This window comes from Peromyscus eremicus, chromosome 13 (genome assembly GCF_949786415.1).
Source record: "Peromyscus eremicus chromosome 13, PerEre_H2_v1, whole genome shotgun sequence".
Classification (NCBI taxonomy): Eukaryota; Metazoa; Chordata; class Mammalia; order Rodentia; family Cricetidae; genus Peromyscus; species Peromyscus eremicus.
The window spans coordinates 6,167,592-6,194,444 of NC_081429.1; the positions used below are offsets into that span (position 1 = coordinate 6,167,592).

The window sequence follows — 26,853 nt, forward strand, 5'->3', positions numbered from 1 at the left end:
CCCTTCATTGTCACGCCCTCTCATGTGGGCACTGCTTCTGGAGGCTTAGGTGAAGGTAACTTCCTCCCAGAACAAGGCAGAGACCTCTAGGCCGAAGCCAGGGGACTTGGTGGTGTAACTGTCCCCACCTGACTGGCTTCCGGTCTTTGCCTCCCTAATGGCGTCTGGCCTGGGAGGGTCAACGGGGACCACGCTATTTACATTTTAGTGCAGGTAGCCTGTTTATGCGATGCTTGGCACCTGCCGGCCTGGGCTGGGAAATCAAAGGAAGTTGGAATGCCAAACTGTGTTTTCAGTTCCAGGCACAGCTCAGGAGAGAAACTCGGAGCACAGCTAAAATCACCCATTACCCCTTTGATGCCACTGGGAAGGGAACGTTGGCGGGTTTAATACACATTCTCTTCCTGTTTTGCGCATCCTCCCCACCCGCCTTTCATTATCTGTAACTTCATCTCCCTGCCTAAACTCCCTTCTTGTCTTTGGCCATCGACAGGAAGATCAGGGCCCACATCAGAACCCTGCGTGGGAGAAGACTGGCCACACACTTCCAGACCCAACCAGTGTGCCCGGCGAGAGGAGTGCCACTTCCTTTGATTCTGCAGGGCCACTTTTATCTTATTTATGCACACGGAGATATTGATAAAGGAGAAATGTATCCAAACTGAAAATAATTGGATCCCCGCAGCTGACTCGGAGATATTAAAAGCAGCCCCACTTGGCCATGTCTTTGTCTTGTTAGGTTTGATCATAAGATCACAATATAGTAATCTCAGGCTCAAATTTCTGGCATAAAGATGCGCTGTTCTAAATGTGGCCTCAGGGACATGACTGCCCACGCGGCCCCAGGATTGTCTCCTCTGATTATTTTTCAACAGTTCTTGGCCTGCTGGGGTCAATGTTTTGTGTCTTTTGAGTGTTCTCTATGCTGGACACCTTTCTCTATTCTCTTTCTTAAAAAAAAAGGGGGGGGAGGGGGAGAAGTAGGAGACAGAAAAAAGGCCTTTGCTGGGCTGACCAGAGTCCATCTGCAGTTGGGTGGCATCTGCTCCCCACATGTCACTTCCCTCATTAACAAGCAATTGAATTAATTAAATGCTACTCAGAACACGCATAACAAGCTACCGGCAGTGTCCAAATTAGCACTGATAATCAAGGATGATTCCCTTTATTATCTTGCTAAGTGGTGTGCACACTCTGAGCTCCCTGTCTGCCCTCATCTATTTACATACCCCCAGCTTCTGCCTTTGCACGAGGAGGTTATCTTACCTAGTTAATTTGCCACGATCACCAAGCATGGCGGATTGATGCCTGCCCGGCCACCACTGCCACAGTGCTCGTGTGGGGGAGCCCCCTCCCCAGCTGCCCTCCCCCAGCCCCAGCCTTTGTAGCTCAAGCTCCCTGATAAATTAAAGGCCACCCCTGTGGTCTCTCAAGTGAGTAATAGAGGCAGAAATTTCATTTTGCAACTGGCTGATTTAATGATCCGAAGGGTAATTAATGGCCTGATTATCTTAATGTTAAATATGTCCGGCAGCAATTACTGTGACCTCCCGCTTGTCAAGGTCCGGGCTGTGCTCTTCTTTCAATTAAGTTCTCTGGGGCTTAATGGCATGAATAAACTCCTCTGATTCTATCATCCTGGACGCAGAGGGTTCAGGGAGCTGGGGGCTCATTCCGAGTTTTAATCAGCCTGTCTTCTTCTCTGGCGACCAGAGTTAACAGTTATAACAAGGGCAGCTTAACTTTTCTTCTTTGCCCACGCAGACCCCCTCGCACGCACGCGCAGCTTTTATCTTGGTTATTTTGCCGTGTTTATTCCAGCGCTCTGAGGGAGAAAGCTGTTTGTGGAGGAAGCCGCTGTGCTTCCGAGGCCTGTCTCTTCCAATATAAATTACCATGTGAACGCTGTGGTTTTTCTGTTTGACAGCCTTAATTAATTGGCAGGAGCCCCCCGAAAATGACAGTGCCACTAATTGCAACTCAAAGTGAATTTCTGTCACCATCGCATGCCTGTCGGCAGCCATGCCCCAGCCCCAGAGTAAGGCCACCCTCCCTGTCCCCTGTGTGTCCCGCACAAGCCCCGGCGGCAGCAGACTCCTGAGGAGCCAAGGCTTTGCGGGCGCGCTGTCTACTCGCAGGAGTGACATTTACTGCCAATAAAGTTTATACATCCACAGCTTTACAAACCCAACAGCTGCTTGGGGACCTCCGCTTTTACTTTAAGATATTTAGCAACTTCTCTGCAGCCGAGTTGGAATCTGACCGAGAGTGCCGTAACTCATGGTGCAGCCCTTCCTGTCTGGATGAGCCTCATTAGCACGTTGCTAAATACGCTGGAGTTTACTAGAGCGCTGGGCCCAGATCCCAAATATTCTACTATAAATATTAAGCCAATTAGGAAAATGTACAGATGAAGAGTACATTAACACTGCTTTAGAAATAATACCTATAGATTACAGTGACAAGAAACAGAGCACCTCCTCACACAAGCCGAGGCCAGGGAGCTTGTTCTGAGTACAGAAAGCCCTAACAGGCTGGCTCTTGTCATGAGAAGCGTGGTTTGAAGAAGAATCTTCCTAAGCTTAACCAGAAAGGGTCTCGGTTTGCAAAGGATGCCTGCACTCACATTTGCCTTTGGACAGGGTGATGTGCAGGGTTTCTCACGCCACCCGCTACCCAGGAGCCTGGTTATTTATCTGATGGCTGTGGGAAGCCAGTATGATCTGGAAGCCAGCCTCCCTGCCAGGAAGCAGTCTTGAGGTGGGTGGAAACCTGTGTTGTTGATTCTCTGAAATGTATCCATGGAGACAGTTGAGGGGCTTGTGGATGTTCAGGTTTCTGATCATGCTTGGAAGATGTCTCTCAGGCACCTCAGCCAGTTGAGCTTCTGTCCTCTGGGGAGAGCTTGTGAAGGAAGGGGACAGGGAGGATAACTGTTTTAGGCTTGAATTACATACCATGAACCAACAAATACTTGCTCTTGACTCTTGGGACATCTTCCAAAGGGTCGTTCTTTCAGTGCAGTTTTGTAGTTCCATATGGGAAATGTTCCTCTCTCTGTCCCCATCATGAAAGGGAGGGAAGGTGAACATACCTGGTGTCCTCAGTGCCCTGTGCTTTTCCTGAGCATGGAGAGATTGTGTTTTGCAAATGAGGACAAGGCAGGCATGGGATCCCCGTGTTTCCTGTCTGGGATCACACTGATCACCTGAGCCGGAATCTGACTCCTGACACCTTCCTTACTCCTGCTGTACTTGTTCGTCTTGGCTGTGTAGCTTGGGAAAGCTCATATCCACACAGCAGCAGGAGATGCTTCGATGTTAGCAGTGGCCAGCCCAGCTTGCACTCAGCTTCTCTGTCCTTAGCCATCCTGTGTCTGGTGTGGGCTTTAGTGTAAGCTCGTTGTACATGGGAGTATGCCCACGGTGTCTTCCCACTAATAACCTCCCAGAGCCTCACTTGGTAAAGACAGAAAGAACAGTGAGGTGCCCTTTGTTTCTGTTTCCTTCCGTGTGGCCAGCCTGAACTCACACTCTGCCCAGGAGTCAGGAGTCTATGTTCTCTGCAGCTGGCGCCGATATTAAGTACTCATGCAGAAAATGGCACTGAGAACCCCGAACAGTTGATCAGCCAACACAGGTGCTGGCCAAGCTTTTCACATGCCTACGCCCTATTCCTGACCTGGCCTCGCTCTGCTTGTGTCCCTGACCCAACTCCTGACTTCTGTTTGCCAAAAATGTGGATGCTGCACTCACCCATCCATCATTTTGTATCTACATGATGAAATATGGAGCTGGGCCAGAGGATTTGTAGTTCAGCATCTTCTGTGATTCTGGTTTTCAAAGCAAGGGCATTTGATCTTTTGTAAAATGAAACTAGTCATTATACCTACCCACTTAATCATGTGGAGTTAATGCTAAGAGAAGATAACATTTATGAAATTTCCTCGGCTCCTTCTTATCTAGAAAGTACCCTGGGCTTTGTTCCTGGGTCCTGCCTGCTGCTAGTAAGAGGAGCAGGTGGCCTGTGTGCTCCCCCTGAGAGCGTGGAGAATGTTGTTGGTGATTCTACTCTGTATCTGTATGTACACTGGCTTATGCAGCATCAGTACCACCTAAAAACATACATCCTCAAGACCCACCCCAAGCCTGTGCAACTGGCACCCAGGGGTAAAGAGCAGTGATGTGATTCTAAAACATGCTGGAGTCCAAGAAGCTTTTGTTTCCATAATCAGAATGTCGATAACCCTGCCTGTGGACTGTCTGTCTCAGCCCAGGCCTCCAGACAGCTTTCTGTACTTCCTGAGATCCAAGCCATCTGTCATCCTTTGCCACATTTCAATCTTGCCTGGTATGTCCAGAATGTCATCCCAGCAAGAGGTACAGCCGCAGAGCATCCCTTTGCCCCCTAGAAGAGGATTCACACACTATGTTCAAGTGACAATTTTCCCAGGAATGCAAGGTTGGTTCAACAAATGCAAGTACATACACACGTCTGTGTGAGATACCACAGCAATCACCTCAGGAAATAGAGCAAGTACTTCTGACAAAACCCAATCCCTTGTGTGATCCAAACACCAGCAACCTTTACAAAGAGAGTAAAAGGGACATTTCTGAGTCTGATGAAGGACATCTATGAAAAACTAACATGTCTCCTCATCCTTAGGTGGTAAGGTGCTGGCAACTTTTACCTCAGCTTAGGAACAAGACAGAAATATCCCCACTGTTCTTCAACGTTGTGCTTGAAGTTCAAGCCAGGGAATTTATCAGGGGAAAGAAACCAGATACCTCCAGATGAGGAAAGAAAAAAATAAGACATCTCTACCTGCAGATGCCATAATGTTTATGTTGAAAATCCTAAGGAATCACAAGCCACAGTGACAGCTAACAAGCAGGGTCAGCAAGATTGAAGGCCGAGAGAGCATTGTACAAAACTCAGTCATGTTTCTAAAACTAGCAGTAAATAACCAAATAAAAGTAAGGAAACAGTTCCATTTACAAATAACATTTTAAAAAAACACACATAAAAATGAACTGAGCCTGTGCACAGAAAACTACAAAGCGTGATTGTTAGAGATCAAAGGAGCGTTAACTGTCAGGATCTGGACTGTGGTCTGGAACATTAATATTGTTCGGATGGCAGCTCCCCCAAATTGATGTATGTATTCAACACGTCCTTCCCACAATCATAGCTGCCTTTTTTATCTTTTCACCAAAGCAAACAAAAAAAAATGGACAAGTTGATAGAAATATAATTGACCTAGAAATGTGAAAGACTGTAAAAGTGACCAAATAATTTGATCTCAAGAAAAAACAGAGTTTTTCTGGAGTCCAAAAGACCAGTGCGAGCAGGAGTACATGTCACTCAGTCTTAGAGGTCCAGAAGTACCTGGAGCCTTCCTGATGAGTGCTGGTGACACTTACTGATGAATGCGTTGCCATCGTGTCTTGCCTGGAGTCTCTCGAGGGCCCCCAAGGGGAGCCACAGTGTTTACACACTGCTTTGTGTTATCTTACTGAAACTGCACGTGTGAATCCTCCATCAGGGAAAATTAGCTGCCTGTAACCTGACCTGTGATTTGGACCAGGCCTAAGTTAACTTGGGGACTTGTCACCGGAGGTCCTCAGAGAGTCAGCGCATACTCCTCACGTGCCTGTAATTACAAGAGCGTGTGCTACTCTTTCTCAGAACTCCAAAAGTTGTCAGCAGAGACTGCTGAGGCCCAGGACGGTTCTAAGGAATAAGAAATAGCTTTGGTACCCTTACTGAGAGCCATGGGAGGAACCCACAAAAACCTGACCTGTGTGGCTGTAGAGCCATCCAGAATCTGCTCTCAAGCAGGTGGTTGACTGTATTAGTTACTCTTGTATAGCTGATAAAACACCATGACCAGAAGCAACTTCTAGAAGAAAGAATTTATTGGGGCTTATGCTTCCAGAAGTGGTAAGAGTCCATCATGGCAGAGAAGCAGGGCAGCAGGGACAGGAAGTTGATAGTGCACATCCTTTAACATACAGGCAAAGAAAGAGCAAACTGAAAGCGAAACTCGGCTGTTAACCTCAAGGCCCGCCCCCAGTAATGTTCTTCCTCCAGCAAAGCTATGTCACCTAAACCTCCCCAAATAGGACCACCAACTGGGGACCACGTGTTCAGATGCCCAGTACTACAGGAGGCATTTCTCATTAAAACTCCACAGTGTCCTTCAGATAGTTTCCTCAAGGCCCCGTAGGAACTGAGAAAGACAAACGTATTTTCACTCTAGATTGCTAATAACTCTCTAAATAATGATAAATGAAGGCAAGAGTAGTCACACATTCTATAGCATTCCAGAAGAACATGATACCTGCTCAGCTAGTAGCTGAGAGATTGTTACTTTGTAATGGAATTCTACCCCCAAAATACAAGCTAAATTTGGACCTTGACACATGGTTAAGGTGACCCCTAAGTGGCTCTGCAGAAGATCTGTCTTGCAGAAGACTGCTTAGACTATGGTGACTCCCAGAACAGGCCACCATATCACCTGCACAAGCTGCTACCTGCTGTATGACCCAAAGCTTGTTTAAAAGGCTTTTAGATGGGTAGAGGGATGGCTCAGCACCTAATCCTCTTCCAGAGGATCTGAGTTCAGTTCCCAGCACCCACATCAGGTGACTTAAACTGCTCTTCAGGGTCTGAGGGATATCCGCCAGGATGCCCAGAGCAGGAGAATCCCACTCCACAGTCACCAGTAGAGCTGGAGGGGAGCCCATGGTACTAGTATGGATAATGCCAGACCAAAGGGGAATTTCAAGAAGGCAAAGTTGCTCTTTGCCCTGGTCCTTTTTAACCTCCACGAGCCTTGGGCATCAGCCACACTGTCACAGGAACCACACTGCCAAGATGCCACTGAGGTTTATGCCCTCAATGTCCAGCGAGGTCTGTTAGCCCCTGACTTTCTTCTCCTCTAGCGCTCCCTCACAGGCCAGCAGAAAATCTCATGCTGTGGCCAGAGGCCTACACAGAACTGCACCAGCTGAGACCTCTTCTACCTGGACTCGGAGCTTCTGCGAGCAGCTATAGATTGCAGCCATTGACCAGGCAGGTGTGGTCATACTTTGTTGACATAAGAATCTGCCCTCCACCTTTAACTGGCTTTCTGGAGTCAGTTCCTGAACCCAGGTCCCCTCAGACTCTATGGTTACTAACCTCACCTGGCACCCTCCACATGTGTCTAGCACAGAGAGGCCACATAGGGAAACAGCTGTGTTGATTCCAACAGCCTTCAAAGAACCTGAAGAGCCTGGTGCTAGCTGCAGAGGGGCAGTAGAAAGCCCCGCCCCCACCCCCTCCTTGCCCTCTGGTGCTGTGTGCAAGCGCAGTGGGGCAGGTGAAGCAGGTGCAGACACAACCCTCACAGGCAGAAGCCACCATTCTTACTCTGCCAGGGCACGTAGAAGCCGCCAGCTTCAGGACTACATCGCAGAGTCCCTGTGAACAGTGTTGTAGTGATCTATTGTGTGCCCTAATAAACTTGCCTGGGGATGGGAGGACAGAGCCAGCCACTAGATTAGACACAGAGGCCAGACAGTGATGGCACACACCCTTAATCCCAACACTTGAGAGCTCATGCCTTTGCTTGGGAAGCACACATGCTTTTAATCCCAGGAAGTAAGATGGTAGGGCAGAGAAAAGTATATAAGGTGTGAGGAAACAGGAACTCCTGTCTTGAGACTTCCTAGAGGATTTCCTAGAGGTAAGAACTTGTGCCTGACTTGTTCTGTTTCTCTGATCTTTTAGCTTTTACCCCAATATCTGGCTACGGTTTTGTTTTTGTTTTTGTTTCATTTTTATTTATTTATTTTTCTACTGTCAGCTTGATACAGTATAAATTCTTATCCTAATAGTGAAATGTTTCATTGAGGCTTGCCCAGTAATTGAGTAAAACTAAAACTTAGTATAAGCCACAGTCATCCTAGGGTCCCCCCTGCTATACAGCCTCCCTGGTTCTGTGGGTTGCAGTCTGATTGTTCTTTGCTTTATATCTAGTATCCACTTATGAGTGAGTACATACCATGTTTGTCCTTCTGGATTTGGGTTACCTCACTCAGGATGATAATTTCTAGTTCCATCCATTTGCCTGCAAATTTCATGCTGTCATTGTTTTTCTCCGCTGAGTAGTACTCCATTGTGTATATGTACCACATTTTCTTAATCCATTCTTCAGTTGACGGACATCTAGGTTGTTTCCAGGTTCTGGCTATTACGAATAATGCTGCTGTGAACATAGTTGGGCATGTATCTTTGTGGTATGATTGAGCATTCCTTGGGTATATGCCCAAGAGTGGTATGGCTAGGTCTTAAGGTAGATCGATTTCCAATTTTCTGAGCATACTGCTCTTACAGAGGACCATAGTTCAGTTCCCAGTACCCACTTGGGGTGTCTCACAGCCGCCTATAAATCCAGCCCTGTAGAGTCCAATGTCCTCTTCTGGACTGCATAGGCACCTGTACTTAACACCCACACAGACGCACATAAACACAGAATTTAAAAATGAATATAGAAATTGAAACTTGGTCAGGTTTGCGTGTGCATTGCACACAGCTTAGGTGTGCCATCAGGTCAGTTTCGACACCTGCGTTCATGGACCTATCGGTGGTATTCCGTCACCCCTAGAAGTTTCCTCCTCCTCACCCTCCCTGTTCAGGACAGCTGCAGGTCTGGTGCTTATTAGCACAGGTTAGCTGAGTTTCTTACAAAAACCTCTATAAATGGAATCACGTGCTATGCATGCATGTGTATCAGTTATCTTGTTGATATGATGAAAGGACTTAGGAAGGGGAGGGCTTGTTTAGCTTGAGTTTGAGGGGATACCATCCATCATGGCAGGGAAGACATGGCGTTGGGCAGCCTGGTGGTGGCAGCATGCGGCAGCTTCCTGCACACATCTCAGCAGATCAGGAAGTGGGGAGGAGGGGAGGGGGGTACCACTTGGCTCTTTCTTCCCCTTCCATTTTGATTGAATTGAGGACCTCAGCCCATGGTTGGTGCCACCACATTTAGGATAGATCTTCCACTCACTTACTCTCTGGAAACACCCTCATATACACACAGGAAGTGTGCCTCACTGTTGCCCTAGGCTCCAGGAGTGTCCAGTGTTTTTGCTTCTCTACAGGGACCACATTGGATGGAGATGAATTGTCTTGAGCCACATATTAAATTCAGGGGTGTCCATCCTGTGGCTGACAGTTTGCAAAACCATACACAGGTTTGGTTTGTGTAATATTGTAGCACAGAGAGCCATTCTGGGTTATATGTTGCCCATGGGTTAGACACACCTAAATTTTTAATGTGTGATGGGTACATCTGCACATGTGCATATCCATGCCTATGGAGGCCTGGGATCAACACCTCATGTCTTCCTTAGTGGGTCTCCTTTTTACAAAATTGTTTTACTTTTAATTATGTGTGTGCACATATCTGTATGTAAGTAAATACACATTCATGCAAGTCCCTGGACCAGATTCCCTGGAGCTGGAGTTACAGACGGTTGTGAGCCATGAGATGCTGGGAATGAAACTTGGGTCCTCTGCAGGTGCTCCTAACCTCTGAGCATCTGGCCAACCTCCACCTTATGTTTTTGAGACAGGGACCCTTCTGTCTCTTCCTCCACAGCACAGGAGTTAACAGGCACATTCTGTTGTGTATCAATCCACATGAGTCTATTAAATGGGTAACAGAATTTATTAAGATATAAATTGAGGAAATACACTCAGGATTACAGAATGGAGTAGACAGCTGGAGTCATCCTCTGATCTGACCAGGAGTGAATCCACCTGGCAGTCAGGAGCAGGGAAAAGGGCTAGTGACCCTTCTCCCTTCCCTTATCAGAGGTCACGCACAAGGGCAGGAAGCACCACCTCCTTTGGGCCGGATAGCCCAAGGTCATGGGCGGAGCAAATACCACTTAGTCTTGCCAGCCTTTTTGCATGGATGCTGAGGATCCAAACTCAAGTCCCTGTGCTTGCATGGCAAGTCCTTAATCTACTGAGCCATCTTCCCAGCCCAGCCCCAAGATTTTTTTTTTTTTTAATTTTGGTTTTTGGTTTTTGAAGACAGGGCTTCTCTGTGTAGTTTTGGTGCCTGTCCTGGATCTTGCTCTATAGACCAGGCTGGCCTTGAAGTCACAGAGATCCACCTGCCTCTGCCTCCCGAGTGCTGGGATTAAAGGCGTGCACTACCACCACCCGGCCCAAGACATTTCTTAATGCAAGTTGTCAATCAGGAATAGCAGTGTTTCTGTGCCTGGCTTCTAGAACTTAAAGAGTATAGTTGGACAAGATATTCCAGAGGAGTTTTGATGAGGGCCCAGCGATGATGGTGTGCCTTGAACCAGAGCAATGACTCATTGCAGTGAACATTTTGTGGGTGGGACTGATTGGACAAAAGGGGTGTGCTGTGTGACACACTGCAGCTCCCGATGCCACTGTGGTGAATGAAGAGGTGTTGCAAAGATGGAGGAGCCAGGTGGGTTGTTGTTTTTGTTTGGATCCTCAGCATCACTGCAGAAATTTGGTGGGATATGCTGCAGTGGTAAGGGGCGGATATGGAGGGACTGGAAGGTGAGCAGCATTGGGGTGCATGATGTGCAATTTCCAAAGAATCAATAAAGAATTATGTTTTAACAAAAAAAAAAAGTATGGTTGAAAAGGAGTGTGCATCTACCAGAGATACATTTTGTATATTCTCACAAAGGAGTGCATGGAAGTGCTCTGTATCACCATCCTAGCCATTCACCATCCCAGAGTGTAGGTCAGGTTCTAGAATCTTGGTGGATTGTTCCACCTTGGGTCAGGCCCTTAGCACTATGATGTACTGGGATGGGCTAGGTGTCTGACATTTCTGTGACACACTGCCCCATTCTGCAAAATTCAGGACTTGTCTAGTGTCTACATCGCTAGAATGATGTTGAGAATTAAATTAGCAGCGTATGCAACTTGTTGCTATGACTCGTCTTCCAAATGAAGCTCTAAATTCGATGTAACTGTCATCTGTTTTTAAAGGAAAATCATCATGCTTTTAAAAGGGGGCTAGGGGACTTTACAGATTAGATACTTGGAGAGAGTCCAGAGACATAGCTTAAAAATGCAGTGTGGGGCGTGTTTGCAAGAAGTTATGCTGAAGGTGGTGCTGATATAGCTCAGTGGTAGAGCACATACCTACTATAGGTGATTGTTTGATCCCAAGACTGAACCCAAAAATCACAATGAAAGGACTGGAGGGACGGCTCAGCTGCTAGGAGCACTGGCCGCTCTTCAGAGGACCTGGCTTTGATTCCCAGCACCTGTAAGAAAACTTAGGCCCACCGTTAACTCCTGTCACAGAGGGTCCAACTCCCCCTTCCGGCCCCCAGGCACTGCATGCATATGCCGCACAAGCATGTATGCAGACAGAGCACCCATGCACAGTAAACAAAGAGCAACTAAAATAAGAAAAAAAGATGTCGTGTGGCTGTGTCTCATTTACTGCTATTTCCTACGTCAAATGATCAGCACACTCCATCATTCTCCACAGTAACAACTAATAGTCAATCTCTTTGGGAGGGAGAATTTAATAACTTTGTCAATGAATAATGTGAAATCGTATATACCCTGAACTATGGACTGAAACCAAGGGTTGCTTGTACCTGAAATAATGAAAGAGGGTCTGTTTCCCCATTCTGGATAGAAACATGGCCTCTCGGCCAGCCTGTTGGGTTCGTGGAGTGTGAGACCCAGCCTTGGTGAGTGGTTTTCATGTGTGAGTCAAGAAAACAACAGATCAATAACTGCTCCCCCATGGTGGACTCTACACCATTTCCCCAGGGACAGCTGTTGTGGACTTTCAAGGTCACTTTGAAATGGGTCCTGCACCTATCTCAGCAGGCAGGAGGAGGGCAAGTCATGTGTTCCTATAACAAGAAAGACCCTTACTGACATCAGATAATTAGCAGCAGCTGCAGTCCAGTGTGAAACAGCCAATGGACAAGTGTGCTTTCATTCCCCCCCCCCAAAAAAAAAAACCAGTAATCCCTAGTGTGGCCAAGCCTTCATGGAAATGTGCCCGCATCGCATTCGGCCTTTCCCAACACTGATTGTAAGAGTTTAAACTGAGAACCTTCCTGGAAGAAGCTTGGCAACATAATCCACGGCCTTTGCAGTGATGTGGCTTCTGACCCAGAGAGCCTTCTCTAACACTTACCCAGAACAGTAAGAGCTGTGTGCATCTACAAAACGTCCTGCTGCATTACTGCATTTACAAATCCAAGCTTTAAACAAAGCAGAAATCCAAAGTAGATAAGTATTGAAGCATATGCAATATTTTACTTTAATTTTTTTTGCACTTATTTATTTGGCAGAGATTGGGGGAACATGTCACAGCACACATGTGGAGGACAGAGGACAACTTTCAGAAGTTATCTTCCACCATGTGGGTCTTAGGGATCAAACTCAGGTTTTCAGGCTTGATGGCAGGCTCCTGTACCCACTGAACAACTTTATCAAGCCTAGTATACATAATAATTTAATGTAAAATATTGTATATGCCACATTCTGTAAAATGTAAATCATATCTAAGTGTAATATATATGTACACAGTTATATAGTTATATGTATAATAATACATAGGTGCCATGTAGTAGTCACATAGTATATTGTAATACTTGCAATTACTCAGCCATACATTTTTAGAGTATAACACTTGCATTATTTCTACATGATAATCCGTTAGCATATACAGTATGACATTTTAGCCCATTACATTCAGTGCAACTGGAAATGCAGTAACAGACAGATGGCCACAGTATACAAAGTCAAAAGCCTTTTGTAAATGTACTGTAAATTGTTAATTGGTACTATTCGTATAAGATGCCTGTGAGATCAAAGTCTTAGAGGAACAGGGGACATCTTCAACACGAGTGACATGCCTGTGCGTCTCACCAAATGTGAGCAGGTGAGTAGCCTCCCAAAGGCATACTTGCCTGTGCACTGGCTGGAGCCTGTGCTAAGAACACTGAGGCCGGAAGAGTCATCACACTTGGACTTGAGCGCTGGCCTCCTCAGACCTGTTCCCTCTTTGTAAGAGGTACTCTTCCCATAGATGAGATCTCAGCAGGTCATAGGGTCAAGGGCAGCTTTCAGATGGCCTGCTTCACCTGTCTCTGTGAATAAGATGGAGTAGGGCCACATCCAGACTATCACAGACTGATTCTAAAGGCCTTTTCACAGGTGACAGTATCAACAACCCCGTGAATGACTCAGGAGTCAGTCTGACCTAGCATTCCCCCTCCAGGTATATAGTCAAGAAGAATGAAAGGACCAGTCCAGGGGCTGGAGAGTTGGCTCAGCAGCCAAGAGTACTTGCTGCTCTTGCAGAGGACCCAGGTTTAATACCCAGCACCCACATGGTGGCTCACAGTGGTCAAAAGTCCAGTTCAAGAGGATCTATGCCCTCTTCTGGCCTCCTGGGGCTCTAGGCACATAAATGGTACACAGACATACATGCAGGCAAAACACTTAGAGAATTAAATATTTAAAAAGAAAAATAAAATACATGTTCACACAGAAACCTGTGTATGAATGTGTGTAGCAACCTGGTTCAGCCAAGAAGTGTTGAACAGATAAGCTCAGTGTGGCCTAGATGTGCGTTCTGGAAGGGAGCAGAGAGGGGATGCGTGAGGAAAAACTGCTCATAGGTAAAGGGGGTGATAACAATGTTCTATATAGTTACATGACTGCAAAATACTCAAACTGAATGACAGAATGACATGTGTGAGTTGCATCTCAATAAAGAAAAGACAGGAATATGCCAATCTTTCAGTGAAGAGAAAAATCAGAAACGATGTGTTCTGGTGTTTTAGGTGAAGCCAAAGAAAGCTATTTTGTCTGGGACAGGAAGTAAGTATTTAGAAATCTCAAGGGGGAATCACAAGTCCCAGCAGGCTGAGAAGCAGCTCAGACTCATTTCTTTGGCACCAATGATCTTGTCCCCAGCATTCTTTCAAAAAGATCCCAGAATCACTGAAGGCATGTGTGCATGCAGGTTCTGAAGTCTCCAAAAGATGTGGTTAGAGACAGACCACAGGGAGGGCTTGTGAACTGTGGGAAGAACGTAATGGTTGGTTTTAACTGTCAACTTGCCAGGACTTAGAATGACCTGGGCAAAGTCTCAGCTGAGAAACTGTAGTAAATAGGCCTGTGGTTATGTCTGTGGCGGGGACTCTCTTGATTGTTAACTGACATGGGAAGACTCAGCCCACTGTGGGCAGCACCATTCCCTAAGCAGGGAGCCAGGCAGGCAGTGGTGTGTGCGTTCCCTACCTGCTCTTGGCTGGATAGAGGGCTGTGTTCTGACAGCCCAGCATCTCTCTGTTCCTCCCTTGAGTTCCTGTCCTCGTTTATAATGAGCTAAAACCCAGAATTGCACACCAAAGAAACCCTCACTTACGTAACGTTGAGCCCCATGGACGCCGGCCGCTGTCTGACTTCGGCTTTTCATCTGGAAGAACTGAATTGAGGATACAGTTTTCACAAAAACCAATGGTGGTAGGAAGCACGTGGGCCCTGGGGCCTCTGCTGGACAAGTGGATGTTGAGCTGGGCACCCTTGGAAGAATCACTCTTAGGCCCGGTGATTGCCCTTCAAATGGTGGCCAGCTCCAGGAGATATCTAAGCTTGCTTAGAAACAGATACCGGTAGTCCTTTCATTTCCTCGTACAGACGTGTCTTGTCTTTTCCTTGTTCTCTTTTGATGCTACATGCCAGGGTCTCCTGGGTGCTAGCCAGCTCTCTACCACGCCCTGGCATTTTCTCCTCTACCTTCTCACTGGTTGCTTCTCTAGTAGTCATGGGAAGTCAAAGAACGTGCTGAAAGTCATTTTAGCTAATGTGATAACCGCAACGTTGTGATCACCATAGGAAAGTATTAGGAGGGCTAACAAGATGGCTCAGCAAGTAAAGGTGCTTGCTGCCAAGCCTGATGACCCGAGTTCAATCCCCAGGATGCGCATAGTAAAAGGAGAGAGCTGACTCCTGTAAGTTGTCCTCTGACCTCTACACACATGCCATGGTACACAATAAACAATGAATAGATAAATTTAAAATATTGGTGAGCTGTTTAAATTCTTCTTTTGAATCGAGTCTGTGTTAACAGTCTGTTAGTTCGCAGCACATACCTGAAGTGGGACTAGCCACACTTCGGGTGTCCGGTAGACACCAGCATTTGGACATCACGGATCTGAGCACTGTGTGAGGACAGTACCACCTGCTCAGCCACCTTGCAATACAGCTGTGGGATTAGAGTGCCCGATTAGGACGGGTGAGGTTTGTACTGGCCCCCGACGTAACAGCCCAGTCTGGCAGTAGCTGATCCAGTCTGGAGAGAAGACATGAGTTCATTCAGAAGGGCCATGCCTCATGACCCTGTGACACCCCGTGTAAGTCAGACCTCTTTGAGGTCCTGCCCCCTCTCAAGTGGGAGTCCGTGACGACACCTGAATCTTGAAGGCCCAGTCCCTGTCCAGACTGCAGCAAATGGATTATGCCTTGACTGCCTTTCCAATACCTTGGGTCCTACTGCTCCAAGCCCTGGGTTTTTGTCCCCCAGACCTGCTGTCTGCTCTTCAGATAAGTCATATTTGTTCCCCACCTTTGGACATGACCAGCGTCAAAGTCCGTCCCGAGACCTTTTGTGTCAATGCAGCGGCCAAGTCCAGGCCTGTTTGGCCAATGAAACATTTTGTACCCTGCTGCCCACAGCTCCCTGCAGCTGCCAGCCTGGTGTCCTCAAACCCGTTATCCAAACACAGTTCTGGAAGGCAGCCCTAGAGCTGTGTACATAAATTTCCCAGGCCTGGCTTGGTCTCCAGGGCCCCCCATTCCAGAGCACATGTGTTCCAGGAAGCATGTTCACTTCTAGAGAAGTCAGAGCTGCTTCTGAAAAGGCAGAGGATGATGGAGATGGCTTCTGGGAACACAACCCAGGACTTCTGACTTCCAGATGGCCCTTTACAATTAGCAGCCCCCTCAAAAAAGCCCGGTGGTTTCTTTCATTACCGAGTTCTCCTAATAACTGTTCCAGGCCCACGTTGCACATCCCAGCCACTGGAGGGCGCAACTTCACAGATAGCCCAAGTGACTTTTTTTTTTTTTTTTTTAGTTCTCAGCCACTTGGGTCATTCAAGAAAAGCAGGAGCCCCTTGAAGTGTGGGAAGCCTGTAGCACCCTGGGCTTTCCTCCTCACTTACACCGCCATGCACCCGCATAGTCAGTTCTGGAAGGTGTAGACGCTTCTTTGGTATGAGTTAGGCTGAATGTGGGTAAAAGGTAGTAAAGGGGGCCACTTCCTGCGTTCTGTCCGTCAGCATCTCTAGAATGGGAGGACCGCCTCAGCCGCCTGACAGAAGCAGAGGTGGGAGTGTGCTGCCACACCTCCAAGTTAATGCTCTTTCTATCCAGCCTAGCACAGGCCCTTAACTCTCCTAAGTTTAAGTTCGGCAATTTCAGGTTTATTCGATCAGAAAAAAAAAAAAAAATGTTTATTTGTTCTTACTAAATAGTGGACCACATAAAACCTAGCACCTAACATAGTAGGTGTTTCTGGTCCATTCCAAACCTAAATAGAAGTGTAGAGTTCCTATAAATCATTCACAGAAGTAACTTAACAGGCACCAGAAGCTCCTTCTTGGCAAAGCACTTGGAGGTGTGTTTTTATTTCCAATTCCTATTCTGCTTATTCACGTATATGCACTGAATATTAAGGCCAAGCTTTCTGATGAAGCTGGGATACAGAAGGCTCTCGTGCTGTGTGATTTCCCCCATGTGGAACAGCCAGAGGAGGCAGATCTGTACGGACAACACAGAGGAGCTGGCTAGTGTGGGGTCAGTAGTCCCAGCCTGGCACAAGGAATCCTCTGGAATGATGGGAACGGGCTAGGACCATATTCGGAAGGTGCTTGCACAGTGCTGTAGCCTTAATAAAAATCGCTGTATTGTATATCTAAAACAGGTGAATTTTATGGCATGTAAATTATACCTCAATAAAGCTGTTAGGGAAGAAAAAGACTCAGCACTCAGCACTGCCCACCCCCACTGATGGGGGGGTGTCCCCAGTTTACTAGGAAAGGGCAGAACAAAACAGCAGCACAAAGGGAGAGCACAAAAGGGCCCACTCCCTTCCCCTTGTGGCCGTAACTGTGAGCTGGATCCCAGCCACAGAGGACAGGCCATCTGGCCCCAGCCCTGGTTTCCTAGTGTTTCAAGGCCTCCTGGGTAAATACAGGCCTCTTCAATCTGGAAATAGCCGAGGATATGTGTCAAGTCTTTGGTGGACTGCAAGGCATGCCTTCTGTGCCATCCTCCCGTAGGAAGAAACTTCCCTTCACCTGCTGGATTCACCGTCTTGTCTCCACAGGCTCCACAAGCCTTCCATAATAATTAGGTCACACGCGCACACACACACGCACACGCACACGCACACGCGCACACACACTGTGCCATCAGGCCTATCACCATTGATTCTAGGTCTGGAACCTGTGTTTAAAAAAGTGGCTTGGGATCTCTGTGAGTTCGAGACCAGTCTGGTCTACAGAACGAGATCCAGGACAGGCATCAAAACTACACGGAGAAACCCTGTCTCGAAAAACCAAAAAAAAAAAAGAAAAAGAAAGTGGCTTGGATCTCAAGAGAAGTATGCTCTAGAGGGGCCAGGAGCCTGTGAGCCCAGGCCCGAGCCTACAGACACTCGGCTCCTTGCCCTGGCCGTCCTTGCCTGTAGGCCCCTTCGTGGAGTGTGGACTTCTCAGAGAGCTAGAGTCTGGAGGTGAACTCGGAAGGCAGATCCCCAACTCCTGAAGCCATCTTGACCATGTCAGCACATGAACCAGGATTCCCAGCCCAAGCCAGAGTATACAAAACCAGAATACGTCCCTGTGAGTTTTAGTCCCAGCCAGTGGTAATAGATGTTTCTAGAAACTGAGAGGGGAACAAGGGAAAGAGGGTTCTTTCTGGCATGTGCAAAGTCAGGGTGGTAAGGGATGACCCCATTATTGAATCACCAGCCTCGACAGCATTTCCCAAACAGACTTAGCAGTAGAGAGGACTCTTCCTAAGGGCTACTTGTGACCTATGAGAGCGCGTGCGTGCGTGCGTGCGTGCGTGCGTGCATGCATGCATGGGGGGCGGGGGAGATATCCAGGACTGATCACACACACACACATGCCACAGAATACTCAGTGTTTGCTATCTTATATCGTGTTCCTATGCAGATTTCTCTTGAACACTGATTTTTAAAACAGTGAGAGTTGAGCCTGGGGGTACACACGACTGCAGTAGAGAAGCTGGCCATGAGGATCTCAAGTTCAAGGCCATCCTAAGGCTACCTATTGAGCTCTGGACCACTTAGACTACATAAAGAGACTCAGTGTTAATAACTGTCCCTGAAAATTTTTAATTAATAAAATGTTTGAGAGGGCTGGAGAATTGACTCAGCAGTTAAGAGTGCTTATTGCTCTTCCAAAGGATCCAGGTTCAGTTCCCAATAATCAAATGGGGGCTCACAGCTACTTGTCATTCCAGTTTTGGGGCATCTGACACCGTCTTGTGACCTCCTCGGGCACCAGGCACATGTGTGGTGCATAGATCTACTTACAGGCAAAACAAAATAATACTTTTTTTTTGAGATATTTGTTTCTCAAGGTACTGAGACGATCTGTCTCTTCACTGCAGATGTCTTCTGAAGCTCTTCATTGAGAGCCACAGCTGGAGCACTCACCAAGTGTGTACGAGGCTGTGGGTTCTGACGTTTTTCCTTCTGTTCTTTTCAGTGGCTTCATAACATGTGTGCAGGGGGGTGTCTAATCACTCACCTCCGCATTGAGCACTTTGAATTGATGAGGTTGAGATTCTGACTGTGCTGGGATGGGCATGCCTGTGTGTACCCCTTGTGGGCCTGCTAAGTCTTTTGTGATGATGGGTTCCTAAGAAGAGGCCAGCTAGTCAGAGGGCATAGGCTGCCGGGAATCTTTGCTCAGCATGGCTCAATCCCCCCTCTCCCATCTGTCCTTCCTCACTGCTGCCCCAGGTCCCTGGAGCCCATCCCAGATCACACAGATTCTAACACTTTGACCCAGTGCTGCTCAAGGTAGACCTACTGGGTCTCGTGCCATTCCCCCTGCCCCACCCCCCGCCCCACCCCTGCTCCAGAGGACAGCCAAGAAGAGGAGAAAGGGTGTGTAAAGAAAGAACTGGCTTATCTCTTTGTAGGGCCGACCACAGGAGGGAGTTAATGCAGTAGGCTGGTCCAGGACTTCAGTATTTCCTTAGAACCCTCAACTGACTTGATGAGCCCACCCATACCCCGTTGTTATTAAAGCCATGGCCTGTACTTGAACTCTACAGCCCAGATGGCGTGCCTCACATCTACCTAACGCCCCCAGCATCACTGGACCCTAGGCTCCGCCACATGGACTTGTGAGATACACCATCATGCCTGCTGTGCTTTGAACCATCCGGAGGATCCCATTCTAGCAGATCCTAGTGAGCTCTGCGTCTCCAAGAGTTTTCTTCCTAGACAGATGTGACAGACCCCTACCTCTGTGTGTGTGTGTGTGTGTGTGTGTGTGTGTGTGTGTGTGTGTGTGTGTGTCTATCTCTATCTCTCTATCTCTCCTGAGCAGGTAGATAGATCCCTTCCCACCACAGGGCTGTTACTCATAGCTTGACCCCTACCTGGCTTCTATGACTTGGACCTGATAACTCCTTTCCCCTTGGGATCCTTAAGCTGGTCCTAGACTGACCCTTCAGTCTTCCGTCCCTCTTGGTACATACATGACCACGCCCACTGCCGTTTTAACCTCTCTCACTTCCAGCTCTGCCCTTCATTCCAGAAGAAAGACCTGTGCAGTGAAACCACAGTCCCGTTCTCAGCTGAGGGTAGGAGCTAGGAATGGTAGCCTGATTCCTGCCCCTTCCTAGGCCCCATCTACACAAAGGGGAACAGAATCCCTTTTGCCAGCCTCGCCCAGTCCTGTGTGTGATTTGCACTCAGGAGGCCAGCGCCGAGAGAGAAAGAGGCCCCCACAGGGAGAAGCGCTTACCGGATGGCCCCGGGCACACACTGCAGTGTGGCGAGGGAGGAGGAGGCAGGCTGGAGTGAGCAGAGGAAGCCGAGACAGTCACCCAGGACCCTAGACATGGGACAGCTGTACAGAGACGGGATGGAGCCCTAGCCCAGCTCAGTCGTGTCCATTTCACTGTTGCTAGAGACTGATACTCCAGGTGAGATGGGAAGGGCGGAGGAAAGTGTGAAGGGTCTGAAGTTGTACCCAGTTGTCAGTGTTGCCTGGTTGACACACGACCCTCCCTGCCAGGTAATGCAGGCAAGTATGTCAGGCAGAAGTAGTGGCCAGCATATCAGCCCTTGTCTCTCTCATTGAGATGAGTCCTGAGGCCAATGGGCACTGCATATCATCGGTTCTGTGGTAGAAGAGGAGCCTGGCCCAGGGGCCAAAGTTTTTATTATGTGTGTGTAAAGGTGTGCATGAGTGTCCAGGCACACGTGCCAGACAATGGACAGACTCAGGCAGCATTCCTCGGGGCTGACCACATTTTTTGACAGGATTTCACACCAGCCTAGAACTCAGCACAGAGGCTAGGCTGACAGACCAGGGAGTCCCAGACAGCTTCTTTTCTCTGCTTCTCCGCCACTGGGATTACAGACACAGGCCGTCACTCTCCAGTTTCTTTGACATGAGTTCTGGGGCTTGAACTCGGGGCCTCACACTTGCAGAGCCAGTACTTCAGCAGCTGAGCCAGCTCCTCAGCATGAGCCTTTACAACACTCACAGCTGCCCGAGCCACGGAGAAAGCCGTGGACTGCAAGGCTGTCCCACCGCGCCCACGCGTGGAAAAGCTGTTGAGAACACAGGCACTCATGGCCGTGCTGGAAAGACACAGAGACATGGGAGAGCCCCTGGAGAGCAGCCCCTCACTGAGAATAAGGACAAGGATCAGGCGGTGTCTCACAAAAGCAGTCGCTGTCTCCACAGCCCTCCACAATGCTAGCTTGGGCTTGTGGCCCGGCAAGTGTGGAACACTGTGTGATTTCCATGCCAAGAGGAGTGATTTCACACAGAGCGAGAGGGCGGATGCCACCAGGTGTTGAGGCCAGTGGCTGCCACCAAGGTCAACCCTTGCTACGCCCCAGATATTCTGCCCACCCCAGCATTTCCCTAAAAAAGCCTTCCGTTGTCACAGAGTAGATGTGTGACTCCTCTTGCCCACAGAGGGAATGGCCACACATTTGTGTTTAGAAGGCACATAGGTTTATTCTCCAACAGTCCTGGAGATTAGAAGTTCAGAGTCAGCCTGCCTGTTCAATGGAGCTCCTCCGGGAACCACACCAGCCCCACCTCCCCTGCTTCTAGAGGTGCCCATTTACTTTGGACCTTGGCCTCATCATTTTGATCCTCTTGCCTCCCTATCACATGAACCCTTGTGATTATGTGGACCACCTAAATAGTCTAAGGTAACTCTTCCTCAGGACCTTGACCTCATCACATCTCCAGTACGTCTGCATCCCTTCACATACTCACAAGTTCTGAAAATTAGGATGTAGACTTCTTTGGGAGCCAGGGTTGTGTCTACCACATTGTTCTGTCTCCTCTAGATGCTGGCCCATGCCATCAGCTTTCTATGGGCCTAGGCCCTGTCGTCAATCCCCCCCCCCACACCAGTCGGGCCTCTGTCCACTCGTTTCTTTGCATCCAGATTCATGATTCTTATGGGTCATCTCAGAGGAGGGTGCAGCAGGAGCAGCCCTTTGTTGTAAGCAACACTGTGTGGTAGCAAGAGGCACATCTGGGTTGGCTTGAGGATACTAGGCCATTTCCTGTCATGCCATTCATACCCAGAGCCTCGGCTTTCATGAAGGTCAGAGAGATTGCCCTCCTGCTACCCTGCTGGTTGTGAAGCTCCATGGTGAGACACCCAGACATGTATGTCTGGAGCTGTGTTTGAATCATGGGAACAGCATCCCATTTTAGTGACCGTGGTATTTTCCTCCACTGGACTGAGTGCTTCTTGCACATCAAGATTGGGACAGTTGTTCTTGAGCAGGCAGAAGCCAGACCTTCTGACCCAGAGCCACCCATCATCACTTTGAGAGCCTCCTTGGTACGGTTACTTCAGCCTCGAAGTGACTCACTGGTACAAATGCATGGGCGGTCAAAAAAGTAATGCTCTCGTCTGCTGAAAGTTCTGCAGGTCTTTTTTTTTTTTTTCTCCTAAGGCAATTATCTGTATAAAACACTTTTTTTTTCTTTTAAGTAGACTCCTATTGCTAATGAAACCATATTTTGGACACGGAATTGCTGCAAAGACGAAATGCCATTACCCAGAAGAGCAGCCACAGTGCACACATTTGGTGGCCCAAATAGAGCACTCTCTTCTTCTTGGGGAGATGAAAGTATTCCCTTCTATTAGCCTATGAAATTATTTTAGAATTGGGTTTTAATCCCTAGAATGAAGGTGGGGATAGAACCCCAGCGTCGGTCCTGCACATGGGAAGTCAGATCGGAAGCGTGAAGCTAGGGCACGTAGGCTGGCACGTCTCGCCACCAATCCAAAGGAAATATGAAAAGACTTGTTTTAATGTTGGCCAAAGGCAGTATGAAAGGTGAGCCTTCCTCCCCGCGGCTTCCTCCGCTGCCCTTTCCTCCCCGATCCCATTTGCTAGCAGTCCATTTCTGTGAGTTTTTCCCTCTAGAACAAACCTATCATTTCTCACCGCAGGATATTTACAGCTTCAATCAGCGCCAGATTCAACTGGCTTCTGATCTCATCGCTGGAAGTTATAGATGCAGATATTATTTGCGCTGCGGTTAATTATGGAGCAATCAAACTTTGGCTTTTCCACTGTAATTTCCTCTGCCAGCTAATTTAATTAATCACCCCCAGCTCGGCTCTTCCAGCTGCGACCAGCAGGGTCATTAATTAGGCATGTGGTGGGAGCTGACGACCAGGTCCTGCCAAGCGTCTGCTGCCCACTGGGTCACAGGGAGACAGGGCTACTCCTCTGTCACTCTGGAGAGGAAGGTGTGGCCCTAAAGGCTACTGAGGAGCAAACAACCTAGCTGCAGAGGCGCCTGGTTTGTGAAACTCACCTAGTTCAAGAGGCCCCAGTGTCCACTGAAATGGGTTGGGCGAGCTTGCTGAAGAGAGAGCCGTGTGGCCCACCTCGGCTTTGGTCTTGGAATTTCCAGGTGAACCTGTCACACACGGGTGCAGTGTGGCCAGTTCCTGGGTCAGTGTCTAATACTGAGGTGCCGTCTTCCTCAAGGTCTCATCAAAGGTTGTCCATGTAACTTCTCCAAAGGAAGGAGAAAGGATTTTTTTTTTCCTTTTCTATAAGGAAGTGGGGTTTTTGTTGTTTGATTTGCTTTGGTTTTTGGTTTGGTTTTTGTCTATCAAAATGATATAGAAACGCTGCATGTGGTTCCCCTTCATACACAGGCTTTAAATAAAAAGGCCTTTTCTTCTCAAGCAATCATTGCCTCTACTTAATTACCAATGGCTAAAGGGCCTTCATCAGAAGTCCACAGAGTGCAGTGCACCCCTAGATTCGGGGGGGATCCGCACCCCAAATTGGGACAGATGTTATATGAATATTCTTTTTAATTTTTTTATTGCATTTATTTGGTGTGGAGGTGTAGGTATGCGATGCCGTGTGCAGAGGTCAGTTCCTCCCTTCCTCCTCAAAGGTCTCAGGAGTTAAATTTAGATAATCAGACTAGGTGACAAACGCCTTTACCCAATGAGCCATCTCACCGTCCCTTTATAACTATTCTTAAGTATAGTTTATTTCTATTCAAAGAATTTCACTGTGTATCCCTGGCTAGCATGGAACTCCTCTTCGTAGACCAGACAGGCCTCCAACACGTACAGATCTACCTGCTTCTGCCTCCTGAGTGCTGGGTTTAAAGGTGTGTGCCGACATATCCAGCCAAGTTTCTATCGTTACAGTAATGAGGTTTTTCTTTTGTGTTTTTGTTTTGTTGGTCGGTAGGTTTGTAGCTGCCATGCTGGGGTTCGAACTCAGGACCCTGTGCATGCTAGGAAAGCACTCTACATTGAGCCACATCCTAGGTTCTCTTCTTTTCTTTCTTAGTAATTACATAAAAAAAAAAGTTAAGACTTTAAAGAAACTGAACACGAAGTTTGATTTTTACTTAGGAGAGGATAAGCTGAGAGACAAGTGTTTCTTTGTTTTCTTTTGTTTATTTCTATATGGTTATGTGTGTGAGTTTTTTACCTGTGTGCATGCGTGTGCACCACATTCATGCCTGGTGTCCACAAAGGACAGAAGAAGGCATTGTATCCCCTGGAACTGGAATTGTGGGTGGTTGTAAGCCTCCACATAGGTGCTGGGAAATGAACCCAGGTCCTCTGCAAGAACAGCCAGTGCTCTTACGGGCTGGGCCAACTCTCCAGCCCCTGGACGGGTGTTATTAAAAGGTGCAATAAACCGTCCTAAAACAAGAACTGCCTCCTCAGAGATCCCACCCAGAGCCTTGCCCTCAATCAAATGAATAAAAGAGGCAGATGTGGACACACGTGCACCCACCCAGGAGCACACACAAAAGTCCTTGAGGACAGGGGGCCGAGCCCAGCAGAGTACCCAGCTCAGTAATTAAAGGGATAATAAGGATACCTTTTGTGCCAAGAGGAAGAAAATGAGCAGGAGGACCCACAAAGTCTATGGGGTCAGGCTTTCTGTTCAGCCAGGCAGGAAGCCCCCATCATAAACCCCCTGAGGCCTACAGATATCCAGAACCCTCCCCCTGCCAGTGGGCGGGGGAGGCCCTTGGACAGTGGCTTTGGCAAGGAGGTTAACTGCGTCTGTGCCTTCCTGAACAAGGGTCTCCATGGCCACCTTAAACAGCAAATGTACTCGGTCTTGACAACAGCCCCATAACCTGCTGACGTGTTAAAGTGTAAATGCATATATAGTACATTTGTTCATTTCATTGTAAGGATCATTCTGGAAGGCATTACTAAGTGGTGGGTTTTCCCTAACATTCCCACTCTGTTGGAAATGTGGGAGATTCCTAAGAATTGCAAAAGAGCCAGGATGCAGAGGGCCTCTGCATGCTTCTACTCCCCAAAGAAAATAGAGCATTTAAAAAAAAAAATTATGTCCGTTGCTGCCTGAACTAACCTATAAAAATAGGAAAGCAAAAAGCTACCACCTTGATCTTTCTGAAGTAATAACCCAGTCTCAGCACTAACTGGACCATCAGAATGTTCTCTGTTTGGAAGAGGGACAGTCTCCAAGGTTAGTTTTGTTCTTGCAGTGATGAGCACCCAGCTGGGCAGGCAAGATGGCTCAGAAGTTTAAGGTGCGTGTTGCCAAGCCTGAAAGACCTGAGTTCAAGCCCAAGAACTCAGAGGTAGGAGAGAAATGCCTCCTGCCTGTTTTCTTCTGTCCCCCACATGCCTGTGATGGGCACATACATGCACACACATACATTCGTGCACAGAAAGTGAATAAAGAATGCCAAGTCAGTTTTCATTTTTTAAAGATGAGCCTGGCACCTGGTGTTAACCACTCTTCCCAGGCCTCAGTTTCCCCCTGCGGAAAAGGTAGCAAACCGCCTCTCATGTGGCTTAACAAGTTCCCATCCCAGAGGTCCACAGACTCCTGGCCTCTTCTGTTTCCTCAGCTTGTCCCAGTCTCCAGACAACCTTCCTGTCCATGAAAGGCAGTGCAGCCCTAAAGAAGACAGGGGCTGGGAGCAGGTAGGCGGGATCACCAGGAGGTGACCCTGGCTCCTGGGGTGGCCCCTGGGGCCCACTGCAGACTCTCAGGCCCAGGAGCGGGTCTGCATCATTGGCTACCTCAGGATATGGCCCGGCCAGCTGCCTTTGTGATGTGCCAGCCCTGAGGAGGAGGGCTCCTTTGCAGATTGTGTGGTTCCCGGCCAGGACAATGGCTGTCCATCAAGGCTAACCGAATCTGTGTGTCCTGGGCCCAGTAGGGTGGGGCAGGGTGGTGTGATGGAGAACCCCTGATCAGATCCATCATTCCTCCCTTGGGTCCCACCCAGCCTTGCTGACTGCATTTTTAAAAACTGCCCTAATCCTCCTCCTCTCTCTCTCTTTTTTTTTTTTTCCTTTTTCTTCCTCCTGCCTAGAAACAGGCTCTGACAGTCCGAATGTTGGAAATAATTGGATTCTAAATTCTAATTCATCTGTAAAGTATTCGGTGATTAAATTAGCCTAATAGATATTATTTCGTACATGACTGCATAATTTTATCCTGATTGGATCTCCGTGGCACAATGGTGCCCCCCAATTTACTATTGACTTGAGAGCCTCGGAAGGCAAGGCATAGCCCTCCACTTCTGCGGCCTGTTTTCCCAGGCTAAAAGTTAAAATGATTGATGCCTAGAAGGCAGCGCCTTCCTGCTCAGGTGCAGAGGCACAGTGTGCCGTTCTTCCAGAGGAGCAGGGAAGAGAAATGTTATCAGATGTGATTCTCTGTCCTCTTCTGTTCAGAAGCCAGAAAGGTATGGAGATCTTAAGTGTTGGTTACTGGGTTGATTTTTTTAATTGCTTGAAAATTTTCTCAGAATGTAACTTTAACCATCACCAACATAGAACGTTGTGAATATCAAGCGTTTGAATTGACTCGACAGGCATCATGGTACATGCATGTAATCCCAGCATCCTGGAGGCTGCGGTCAAGAGTTTGAGGCCAGCCTGGGCTGCTGTATCCTGCCTCAAAGTTAGGTAAATGACATGCTAGTTGTGGGATAAAAGTTTGGCAGCTGCATCTTTCCC

At 47.9% G+C, this 26,853-nt stretch overlaps 1 protein-coding gene across 5 annotated transcripts in view; it reads left to right on the forward strand.

Moving 5' to 3' along the window:
- The window catches only part of Agap1 (ArfGAP with GTPase domain, ankyrin repeat and PH domain 1), a 437,938-nt gene extending 411,787 nt beyond the window's left edge, over positions 1-26,151 (forward strand). For 4 of the 5 annotated variants that reach the window (XM_059278338.1, XM_059278339.1, XM_059278335.1 and 1 more), the window contains one exon: positions 494-704. In XM_059278338.1, the coding sequence (XP_059134321.1) occupies positions 494-665 (172 nt within the window). In that variant the 3' untranslated portion in view covers positions 666-704. Of the gene's footprint in view, positions 1-493; positions 705-25,733 lie in introns of those variants that run through there. The other variant, XM_059278336.1, reaches the window with a different exon arrangement.
- Positions 26,152-26,853: the final 702 nt, after the last annotated feature.